The sequence below is a fragment of the Canis lupus genome, chromosome 26, assembly GCF_048164855.1.
Source record: "Canis lupus baileyi chromosome 26, mCanLup2.hap1, whole genome shotgun sequence".
NCBI classification, from domain to species: Eukaryota; Metazoa; Chordata; class Mammalia; order Carnivora; family Canidae; genus Canis; species Canis lupus.
Window position 1 is genome coordinate 21,579,488 of NC_132863.1, and position 12,190 is coordinate 21,591,677.

The window sequence follows — 12,190 nt, forward strand, 5'->3', positions numbered from 1 at the left end:
TTGCCAACATACAGAATAACGCCCAGTGCTCATCCCGTCAAGTGCATTTTTGATGTGGGGTTTCTCCTCTTCATGCCCCAGAGCTGGACAAACAGAAGAGGCACCCCTTCTCCTCCTGGGCATGGGGTGTGTTGCTGTCCTTCAGAATGGACATGCTAAAGTCCCTTCACCACACAGGCCTCCTCCACCCTCTAAAACAGAAGCCATCCTCCCCCTCCAAAGACCTAATTCTTTGTTCACCCGAAGGTCTTTCCCCTGTAGGTGTACTCTCAAAGCCCATCAGACATGGCTCATTTTTACCACTGACCTCTCTGGAGCAGGGAAAGAGGGCCCCACTCCCTGGAAGCCCTATTCCCCAGAGCCTTCCTCCTGGACAGCTGGGCAGTTCATCTGGACCGTTCTCGAAGACTCAACACACCCTCTACTCTGGCAGACCATGTACCTTCATGCTCCTGGACAAGAAAAAGCCAGCAGGGCCTCTGACATGGAGTGAGGGGGCAAAGGGACACAGCCCTGACACTAACAGGGTCTGCCACAACTTCTCCAAGCATCTTGGGAGCCTTCTATCTATAATTTCATAGCCTAGCCTGCTTCCTCTTTCACAGTCTAGAAGCAGAAATTGTCAAAATCCCACAGCACATTCTTCCAATCACAGTCACTTCCTCTTTCGTGAGTGAGACAAGACTTCCCCTCTCATCGCAGAGCGAAGTCCCAGGCCTCTCCAGCACAACATTCACACAGAGTAGGCTCCCTGCCACCACGATGCCTGCACCTGCCTCCCCACCCCGCCTGCCTCTGCCACCCCTGCTGCTGCCCCTGCTGCTGGGCCTCACAGGTGAGTGCCACCCTTAGGGACCACTGGGCAGGGTGCTCACCTGAGTGCAGCCGCAGTGGTACCGGTTTCCCATTGGCAATGGGGAGGACACTGCCGCTTCCTTTTCTGCTTTTTTTTTTTTTTTAACATTTTATATTTATTTGACAGATTGAGGGAGCACAAGCTGGGGAGCAGCAGAGGAAGAGGGAGAAGCAGGCTCCCCACTGAATAGGGAGCCTGATGTGGGGCTTGATCCCAAAACCCTGAGATCATGACCTGAGCTGAAGGCAGACGCTTAACTGACTGAGCCCCCCAGGCACCCCTGCCACTTCCTCTTGAAGACATTTCTCTGAATGTTTTCTTTTACAACAAGGACCTCCCAAACAAATCCCCCCAGAAGGCTTATTACTTGGAAGTGTCATTTCCTTTCCCAGTCAGGTCCAGACAGCATTTACCCCACCAGGCATTTCTCGGTGACGAGGTTTCCCAGCCCTGCTTCACTTCTAAAACTCCTATCACCCTGTGAAGGCTCCATGACCCCCTGTGGCTTGATCTGCAGGACCTGGTGCCATCCTGAGAGAGGAGGCAGAGGTGCAGCATCTGACTCCTGCTGAAAACCCTAGAACCTGGGAGTCAGAGCCACCCTCATTTAAGATAGAGAGGATCATAGATAGGAAGATCAACAGATCACAATTACTCCACATGCCATGCAGAGGGATTAGGAAATTGGGAAGTGGGGAGCACCTGGATGGCTCAGTGGTTGAGTTCAGCTCAGGTCATGATCCTGGGATCCTGGGATCCTGGGATCAAGTCTCTCATCGGCTCCCTGTGGGGAGCCTGCTTCTCCCTCTGCCTGTGTCTCTGCCTCTCTCTGTGTCTCTCATGAATAAATAAATAAAATCTTAAAAAAAAAGAAAAGAAAAGAAAACTGAGAAGTGGTACTTTGTAGACATTAAGTATCCCCCAAATCTCAACATCCTAAAATTATATTCTTAATATGGGAATTAATCATGCCTTTTGGTTCCCCCCTTCTTGCCAGACCTAATCCCAGGAGCCTGCAGACAGGTGAAGTGCCCCTTCTCCCCCACAGCAGGTTGACACCTCAGTGGAAAAGCTGTCCAGGAAAGTGGTTAAAAGCACAGATACTTTTTGAAACATTATCAGTCAGAGTTCAAATCCAAGTTCACCACTTATACCCGGACTTCGGACAAGTTACAAACTTCTCTGTGCGTCCATTTTCTTGTGTGGAAACAGGGATAAATACTAATGCCTTTCTCACAGAGTAGTGGCGGGAGCTGAAGGAGTCAGTTCTGTATGTGAGTGCTTAGAGTGATGTCTGGTACACAGAAGGGTCTGTGGAAACTCGCTGTCAAATCCTTCTAGGGTTTAATGAAGGCAAATATGAACACATAAAATGACAGTCCTGCTGATTCTGGCCATTATAGCACTCACTCCGTGTCCTTGACAACCCATGTCTTCATTTAAAATTCACAGCACTAATGGGGAAAGGCTTGACCCATCCTGCTTGACCGAGGACACTACCGAAGCCCAAGGATGGAGGGGAAGGAGGGAGGGGCTTCCCCCAAACAGCAGCAGGTTTGTGCGTCCTGGGATCTGGCCTTAAGCCCACATCAGCCTGACTACAGGTCCACAGTCTCCAGGCCCTAAGGCACAGTCCTGAGTGTTTTTCAAAAGTTCCTAATTTCAGTCTTACAACAAAGTTGTAAGAGAAGTCCCCTGGGCCAGGCTGGGGACAGTGGAGCTAAATTCTTTTTCCCTCCAGGAGTGGCAGGTGAGGTGGAGCTGCAGGTGATCCAGCCTGAGAAGTCAGTGTCACTCCCACCTGGAGAGGCCCTCACTCTACGCTGCACCCTGACTTCCCTGATCCCCATTGGGACGGTTAGGTGGTTCAGGGGGACAGAGTCAGGCCGAGAGTTAATCTTCAGCTTCAGAGGAGGCCATTTCCCCCGAGTAACAAATATTACAGATACCACAAAGAGAAACAACGTGGACTTTTCCATCCGCATCAGTAATATCACCCCAGCAGATTCCGGTACCTACTACTGTGTGAAGTTCCAGAAAGGAAACCCCGATGTGGAGTTGAAGTCTGGACCAGGCACCAGGGTGTTTGTACATGGTAAGTCCAGATTCCTGAGAACCCAGCCCCTTGTTCTAAGACAAATCACAAACTCCAGGCTCTCAGCCCAAGGCTCTCCCTTTGTTAACCCTTGTGTCAAAGTTGAGGACAGAAGATGGGGATAGTAAGAAATCACAGCACAAGAGCAGAGTGAAACATAAACCCAGGGCTCCTAGCAGTAGAATCCTACCCTTTAAAATCTTACATTTTCAGGATCCCTGGGTGGCGCAGCGGTTTGGCGCCTGCCTTTGGCCCAGGGCGCTATCCTGGAGACCTGGGATTGAGTCCCACGTTGGGCTCCTGGTGCATGGAGCCTGCTTCTGCCTGTGTCTCTGCCTCTCTCTCTCTCTCTCTCTCTCTGTGACTATCATAAATAAAATCTTACATTTTCAAAAGCCACAAATTAGAGTGGAAAGCAGAGTGAGTAAAATTATAGGCACCAGGGCCAAATGGTCTGGATTCAACTTTTAACTGCCATTTTCAAGCTGTGTGACTTTATTGACTTTCTTAAATTCTCTGTGCCTCCATTTCCTCATCTGTATGATAGGGATAATAATAGCACCTCATAGATATGTTATGAATAGTACAAACATAAATGAGTTTATAAATGTAGAACACTTAGAAAAGCACCTGTAACATAAGTATTGCGTTAGTGTATATCATCATTATTTGGGATATTAAAACCACTTAAAAGCATAATCTTAAAGGCATGGAAACATGGATTCACAGAAACAAAGAATGAAAGAATTATTGAAGCAGAAAATCATAAAAATAGTATTTGGGGATATGGACTATGTAATCCTTATACTTCTTAACTTTTGCTCTTGTTTTTTTAAGACCCGTGTATTTTTGGATTTGGTCCAGGCGGATAGAATGGTGGCTCAAGACAAAGTTCACAAGACTCTAAGCAGCATCCATACAGGGAAGCCTGGGAAGCAGAGCAGTTAGTTTAAGCCTGTTTTACTAATGACTTGATGATTGTGTTGTTTTCTCTGTTAAAAATTAGTGTGATAACTTACTCTAACAAAACAGAATAGAAACATACATCAACAGAATTTTTTTTCATCAACAGAATTTTTTAATTACAACTTTAGCATCTCAGGGCCATGGAGAACCAAAGGGAATTAGTAGGCAGTCTTTTGAGACAAAAAGAAGGTCATATGATTTTTAAGAATTGAAAATAAAAAGCAACTTGTATGCAAACCATTTGAATGAGATCAGCATGAGATGTATATAGGGAACATACATGCTAGAAGACGAAGAGTGGTGCCTTCAAAATACTTAAGGAAAATGATGTCCAACTTAAAATTCTAGAGCCAGCCAATCTGTTGAATTTGTGACATCACCAAGAGCTACCTTTCAATGTATCCTTTCTGTTTTACCAAAATAAAAGGTAAACAAAGAAAAGTAAGAATGGGAACCAGAAATAGAGGACTGGAGACTCCAAGATAAGAGATGTGAAAAGAGGCATAGGAATAGCCAGTAGGCCATTGTAGAACAGGAGGACTGAGGGCTTTAGAGGGACATCTCAAAAAGACTGAATTGCTAGAACATTAGTCTTCAAACTCATGCCCACCACTTTTTTTTTATAAATTTATTTTTTATTGGTGTTCAATTTGCCAACATACAGAATAACACCCAGTGCTCATCCCGTCAAGTGCCCCCCTCAGTACCTGTCACCCAGTCACTCCCAACCCCCGCCCCGCTCCCCTTCCACCATCCCTAGTTCATTTCCCAGAGTTAGGAGTCTTTTATGTTCTGTCTCCCTTTCTGATATCTCCCACTCATTTTTTCTCCTTTCCCCTTTTTTCCCTTTTATATTCCCCAAATGAATGAGACCATATAATGTTTGTCCTTCTTCGATTGACTTATTTCACTCAGCATAATACCCTCCAGTTCCATCCACGTTGAAGCAAATGGTGGGTATTTGTCATTTCTAATGGCTGAGTAATATTCCATTGTATACATAGACCACAGCTTCTTTATCCATTCATCTTTCGATGGACACCGAGGCTCCTTCCACAGTTTGGCTATTGTGGACATTGCTGCTATAAACATAGGGGTGCAGCACTTCTAATATCATTTAAGATTAAAGTATTAGCCAATGCTTTCAGAAAGAAGAAAACAGTAGAAAGCATACAAATTATAAAGGAAGTGGAAAAACTATCTCTCTTTGTAGATGATATGGATTCTGGAAAATTTAGTGGACTCAACATTAAGCTATTACAAAGTATAAGATACTTTAGTAGTGTGGCAAGTTATAAAATCAATAAATAGACTTCATATAAGCAAACAAAAAACCAGTTAGAAGATATAATAAAACAGATGATCACATATACAATATCAAATTTAATACTTTGGGCACCTTCTACCAAAACAGTGATTTACTTGCCCACAAAAAAATCTGGGCAAATTATATGAAATAATGGTTGACAGGATATTGGACAACAGGCAACAAAGGACAGTGATCCATGAGAGATGAGAGACAAATGATGTGGAACCCAAGTTTGCCCTCCAGCTTACTCTCTGAGAAAGCTTCCATGCCATCATGCAGTAAAAGAAAACTCAAATGGAGCACGGAGGTCTCTTCGAGTTGACAGAGAGAGCTAGAAGTCCAAAGAGGGCAAAGTGGCTGGAGTTTTCATAGGAGAGCACTGAAGATGAGAAAGATACACAGAGAGAGAATCCCAAAGATCTTGAGTATTTGACAAAAGAGTATGTCCATGAGGACATACATGTTCATGAGTATATGTACATAGCCTCAAGGGAAAATATCCCTGGAGCTCACACAAGGCTATTCCTTGTACCTATTCCCACCAACCTGAGTGAAAAACTTCATAATTTATGGGGGGCATCTGGCACAGTATGCAAGAGAAAACAGCTATAATCTCAGATTTCAACACTCCTCTTTCAATAACTGGCAAAACAAGAAGGCAGAAAAATCACTAAATATGTAGAAGCTTTGAACAGCATTATAAAACAACTTAAGCCAACTGACGTTTATAGAACACCTGAGCCCCAAACAGCAGAATACACATTCTTTTTGACTGCAAAGGTAACATTTACCAAGATGCACCATATCCTGGTCCATAAATTGTCTTAGTAAGTTTAAAATGAGTCAAGTCATACAAAATGTTTTCTCACTGAGATTATATTGATAATAACAAGATAATCTCTGGAAAATCCCCAGACATTTGGAAACAAAGTGATACACTTCTGAATAACATGTTATGAAAGAAAAAAATAAAAAGAAAATGAGAGCATTCTAAACTGAATGAACATAAAAGTACAACATACCAAATTTGTGGATGCAGCCAAAACAGTGTTTAGGGGGAAATTTATAGCACTAAATGGACCGAAGAATAGTTTCAACTCAGTGACCTTAGAAATTAGAACAAGAAGAATGAATGAAACCCAAAGTAACCAGAAGAAAGGCAATAATAAAGAACAGAGCATAGGGATCCCTGGGTGGCGCAGCGGTTTGGCGCCTGCCTTTGGCCCAGGGCGCGATCCTGGAGACTCGGGATCGAATCCCACGTCGGGCTCCCTGCGTGGAGCCTGCTTCTCCCTCTGCCTGTGTCTCTGCCTCTCTCTCTCTCTCTCTGTGACTATCATGAATAAATAAATAAAATCTTTAAGAAAAAAAAATAAAGAACAGAGCATAAATCAGAAGTAGAAAATGGAAAACTAGGAGAAAAATCAATAAAACCAAAAGCTGGTTCTTGAAGAAAATCAGTAAAATTTATAAACTCCTAGCCACACAGTCAGCCAAGAAAAAAGAGAGAGGATGCAAATTACCAATATCAAGACTGAGAGATGGGATGCTAGGCTGGCTTAGTCAGAAGAGTAACTGTTGATCTCAGGGTCATGAGTTTGAGCCTCACCTTGGGTGTAGAAATTACTATAAATAAATAAATGAACAAACAAACTTGAAAAAAAAAGAGAATGAGAGAGTTAACGTCCCTACAGACTCCACAGATATTAAAAATATTATAAGGAAACTTTATGGAAAATTTTATACCTATAAACTCAACAACTTAGATGAAATGGACAAATTCTTTGGAAGACACAGACTACCAGAGGTCACTCAAGAAGTCAGTAGCCTGATTTTTGAATTTGTGATTTAAAAACCTTCTCACAACAACAGTCCAGGCTCAGATGACTTCACCGAGGAACTCGATCAAACATTTAAGAAAGAAATACGAACAATTCTACACAAATTATTCCAGAAAATTGGAAAGAGAATGATGCTTCCCAATCAATCTTTAAAACCAACATTACTGTGATACTAAAACCAGATAAAGAAAACTTGAGATCAATATATCTCATGAATGTATAATTATTATAAAGCTACAAAAATCATACAGTGTAGTATTGGCATCAAGGTAGACAAGTAGATAGGGGTGCCTGGCTGGTTCAATCAGAAGAGCATGCAACTCTTGATCTTAGGGTCGTGAGTTTGAGCCCCACATTGGGTGTAAAGATTACTAAAAATAAACTTTTTAAAAAAGATAGACATAGATCAATGAAAAAGAACAGATTCATATAATAATATATAGTCAATTGATTTCTTTAAAAAAAAAAGTAAAGGCAACTTCATGAGGAAAGAAGTCCTCAACAATAGTGGTGATTCCATTGGACCATTAGTAAGCAAACCAATGGAACAGAATTACAAAATCCAGAACAGTTCCTCCTACCACATACCAAAATTAATTCCACATGGGTCAGATATTTAAATAATGAAACTGTGCAAGTATGAGAATCATGTCTGGATTCTTTTGTAATCTGGAAGTGAGGAAAACCTTCCCAACTGTAATTCAAAATGCAGAGACAAAAAGAGGAAAAAATGACAATTTGATCATATTGTACAAAAAGAAACTTGTTTATGGAGTGGGGGTGTGTGCATATACTATTTTGCAACTTATAACACAGACATAGAATCACCCCTAATGTATATAAAGAGCTTCTAAAATTTTACAACAAGCAACTTTATAGAATTATGGGCAATACATATGAGAAGACAATTTATAGAAAGTGAAATAGAAACATCTCCTAAATATATGAGTATGTTTAATCACCCTCATATGAAAGGATATACTATTTAAAACTACATTGGGACACAACTTTTCACCTATCTGGTTGGCCCAAAATTCAAAATTGTGACAATACACTCTGTTGGAGGAGCTGTGGGGAAACTGATACTTCCATATATTGTAGGTAGAAATTCAAAATTATGTAAGTCATAAGGAGGTGGATTTGGCAATATTTAGCAAAATTACATATTAGATATACTTATTACATGCTTATACATTACCCTGTGACCTAACCATCCCACTTCTAGAAATGTATCCCAAAAATATACTAACATAAGTATAATGTTTTATGGTTAGGCTCTTGGTTACAACACTATGTATAAGAATAAAAGGCGGGAACCCTGGGTGGCGCAGTGGTTTAGTGCCTGCCTTTGGCCCAGGGCGCGATCCTGGAGACCCAGGATCGAATCCCATGTCGGGCTCCCAGGGAATGGAGCCTGCGTCTCCCTCTGCCTATGTCTCTGCCTCTCTCTCTCTCTCTCTCTCTCTCTCTCTGTGTGTGACTATCATAAATTAAAAAAATTAAAAAAAAAAAAAAAGAATAAAAGACAACCTGCTAAATAAATTATGGTAGAGTCACACAATGCAGTACTACAACTTTAAAAAGCCCTGAGAAGAAGTCAGCACTTTGCTTCAGCATGACCCACAGGATATCATTAAACAGGAAAAGTAATGTGAAGAATAGTGTGTGGAGCACACTATCTTTTATGTTAAGAAGAGTGGGAAATACAAGCATATCCATATTTGATCGTATTCTTTTAAAAGAGGAAAAATCAAAATGTACTTTTAAACATTTACCTATAGGGGAGGAAGGCAGTAGGGTAGAAGGGACAGGGATGAAAGTTAGACTTCTCTGACTGTACTTTGAGGTTTTGATTTTATAAACATTGCACATTTTAAATAATTAATAAACAAAATTTTAAAATTTCTGAATATCTAGATTACTAAATCTAAATTTTAACTAATTAATCTAACTATATATTGATGGCTTAACCAGATAAAGAGAAGTTATTTCAAGAGACTTTAAAACATAGGGCTTTAGGGGCATCTAGGTGGCTCAGTGGTTGAGTGTCTGCCTTTGGCTCAGGTTGTGATCCCCAGGTCCTGGGATTGAGTCCCACATTGGGCTCCCCACAGGGAGCCTGCTTCTCCCTCTGCCTATGTCTCTGCCTCTCTGTGTGTGTCTCTTATTAATAAATAAAGTCTTTTTTTAAAAAAGATAGGGTTTTAGCTTGGACTCACCAAGCAGATCCTTAGACAAATATATGAGTGCAAAGAACCCCAGTAAGGGAGTGGTAAAATCAGTTAGTGAAGGTTGTGTCATCAAGCTCACCACTACTGTGGGTAAATGAAGCTTAATCAGATAAAAACTATGGGAAATGATACAGAACATGTCTCAGATGTATCCCTCTTGAAAGGAAAGGTGTTTGGGCTGATTATATACCAATTTCCTCTCAGGCATTGATTGAGAGCTGTTCTCAGAGGATGTTAGATGCCCCATGCTTCATATGCACGGACAACCTTCCATATAATCAATCTTCTGAAAAAGTTTTCAGGAGGAAACATGCATAGACAGGCTTGTGGAAGTAGTCTTGAATGCACTGAGGTGGTCAAGCTCCAGGAATTGGGGCATACCTTGGAGAGTGTATATTACATACAATATGTATCTATATCTCCAATGAAACATATCCTAAGAACAAAGGGAACCAAGAGGAAATCCAAAACTCTATTCAATAATTTGGTAATAATATCTGATGTTGGTATTTATAAGTATTGTATATGTGTTGAAGGATAAAGCAAATAAATAACTGTGTTGAAGTCCTTAGGAACTGGAATTTTCAGGATAGAGACAGATACCAGGCAGAAATAGAGAAGTTAGGTTTAAAAATTGTATTCTTAAAATGGGATTACAACTATCAGTATTAACCTGTTTAATTGTTTCCCTCCTTAAAAAATACTTACTTCATAGCCCTGTCCTCCAAAAGGACCTGGAAGCAGTGACAACCTAGTAGTAATGAGCATCACTAGTACATAGATTATGGTCTCTAGCACTTTCACAAAAAACACCCAGGGCTATATAGGGCAATGACCGATTCCAGATCTTGGACAGAAAATGTGCGAAATGAGCATGGAGTATTTTGTTGTGTGAAAAGCAAGTAAACTATCAATGTCTACTGAAATTATTTAAAAAGACTCAGGAACTAACTTAAAGGAAGCTCCCATTGGCCAAAGATGAGATGATTTGAGCATTAAAAAGAATAAAAATCACAGTAGATTGACATCCATCAAAAATGTTTAAAATTATTATTTTATAATGATACAAAAATAAAAGAAACTTCATTACTCACCTTTGGGGGTTACTAAGGCACCAACTCATTTTTCCAAAATCCAAAAGACAGTAAGCAAAGGCATTTTCCCTGCCTTTCCTATATGGACTATATGTCAGAATAACCAAAAATAGTTGAATGAAAAAAATAATTTCAACTGATACCAACAGAAGGAATGGTAGCAATAGTCAGCCACCAGTGCGTAACTCCTGGTGGAATGATGGATCAAGACAATAATTACCTACATTTGTTAAAGACATTAGGCTGAAGGCTAGTAGAGAATTTCATCACAGACAGATCAATCTGACAACACCCAAAGCCACTAATCAATCTGCACACTATAAAAAGAGGCAGCGGGGCCCCTGGGTGGCTCAGTGGCTGAGTGTCTGCCTTTGGCTCAGGTCGTGATCCCTGGGTCCTGGGATCGAGTCCCACATTGGGCTTCTCGTGGGGAGCCTGCTTCTCCCTCTGCCTATGTCTCTGCCTCTCTCTGTGTTTCTCATGAATAAATGAATAAAATCTTTTAAAAAATAAAATAAAAATAAAAAGACAGTACAGCCAGATACTACATACCTCTTAATTAACCACCTACAAGGTGTTCTTGCCAAAATTGTGAACCGGGATCTAACCAACTAGACCCTTCAGATCCAACTGCAGGCAAAATATGGGAGAGAGAGGATTGTTTGAAATGATACAACAGAAGGGGCTCCTGGGTGGCTCAGTCAGTTAAGCATCTGCCTTTGGCTCAGGTCATGGTCCCAGGGTCCTGGGATTGAGCCCTACCTACATCAGGCTCCCTGCTCAACTGAGAGTTTGCTTCTCCCTCTGCGTCTGCCACTCCCCCTGCTTGTGCTCTCTCACACTGTCTCTCTGTCAAATAAATAAAATCTTTTTTAAAAAATATGATACCACAGAAATATATGCCAGAATGTGGAAAATTCTGCAGGTTTTTCCTGCAGGCTTGGGTTTTTCAATAAATAAATATTAAGAAAAATAAGAGGAGGGGCTCCTGGCTGGCTCAGTCAGTAGAGCATGCAACTCTTGATCTCAGGGTCCTGAGTTAAGCCCCACATTGGACATGGAGCCTACTTAAAAAAAAAAAAAAAAAAGACATAGCAACAAAATGTAACATGTGATCTTGTTTACATCCTGATTCAAACAAATCAATTATAAAATGATATTTGTGATAAAAGCAGGAAAATTTGAATGCTGGAAAGTATTAGATAATAATAAGAGAATTACTATAAAATTTTAAGTATGATAATGGATTTTGATTATGTTTAAAAAATAACTCTTTTTTTTTAGAGAGAGAGAGCATGAGTGGCAAGCAGAAGGGGCAGAGGGAGAGAGAGAATCTAAAGATCTTAAGATGGCTCTATGCCCAGCATGGAGCCTGACTCATCTCATGACCCTGAGATCGTGACCTGGGCCAAAATCAAGGATCAGAGGCTTACCCAACTGAGCCACTCAGACAACCCTTATACTTTGTGTTTTAATAAAGGGTTTTTTAAAACCCAAGCCTGTATAATCTCTGAAAAGTCCTTGTACATTCTCAGGTATTCATGTACCCTAAACGGAAGTTCACTACACTACTTAGCAATATCAAACATACTGGGAGGACTTATACTTATCTGGCAGAAAGTTTAGGGATGAATTTGTCATAGATTCATTAAAACTAAGCAAATAAAAAGTATAGGACAATTAGGGGCACCTGGATGGCTCAGTCAGAAGAGCATGCGACTCTTGATCTCAGGGTCATGAGTTCAAGCCCCACATTGGATGTAGAGATGACTTCAATAAATAAAAACTATTAAAAAAA

The 12,190-nt window shown here is 40.8% G+C and overlaps 1 protein-coding gene across 8 annotated transcripts in view; it reads left to right on the forward strand.

Annotated features, from left to right (window-relative positions):
- Nucleotides 1-674: 674 nt before the first annotated feature.
- LOC140618218 (signal-regulatory protein beta-1-like) overlaps nucleotides 675-12,190 on the forward strand; it is a 31,692-nt gene continuing 20,176 nt past the window's right edge. For all 8 annotated transcript variants that reach the window (XM_072800357.1, XM_072800353.1, XM_072800349.1 and 5 more), the window contains exons 1-2: nucleotides 675-835; nucleotides 2,598-2,951. In XM_072800357.1, coding sequence (XP_072656458.1) covers nucleotides 763-835; nucleotides 2,598-2,951 — 427 coding nt within the window. In that variant the 5' untranslated portion in view covers nucleotides 675-762. The remainder of the gene's footprint in view (nucleotides 836-2,597; nucleotides 2,952-12,190) is intronic.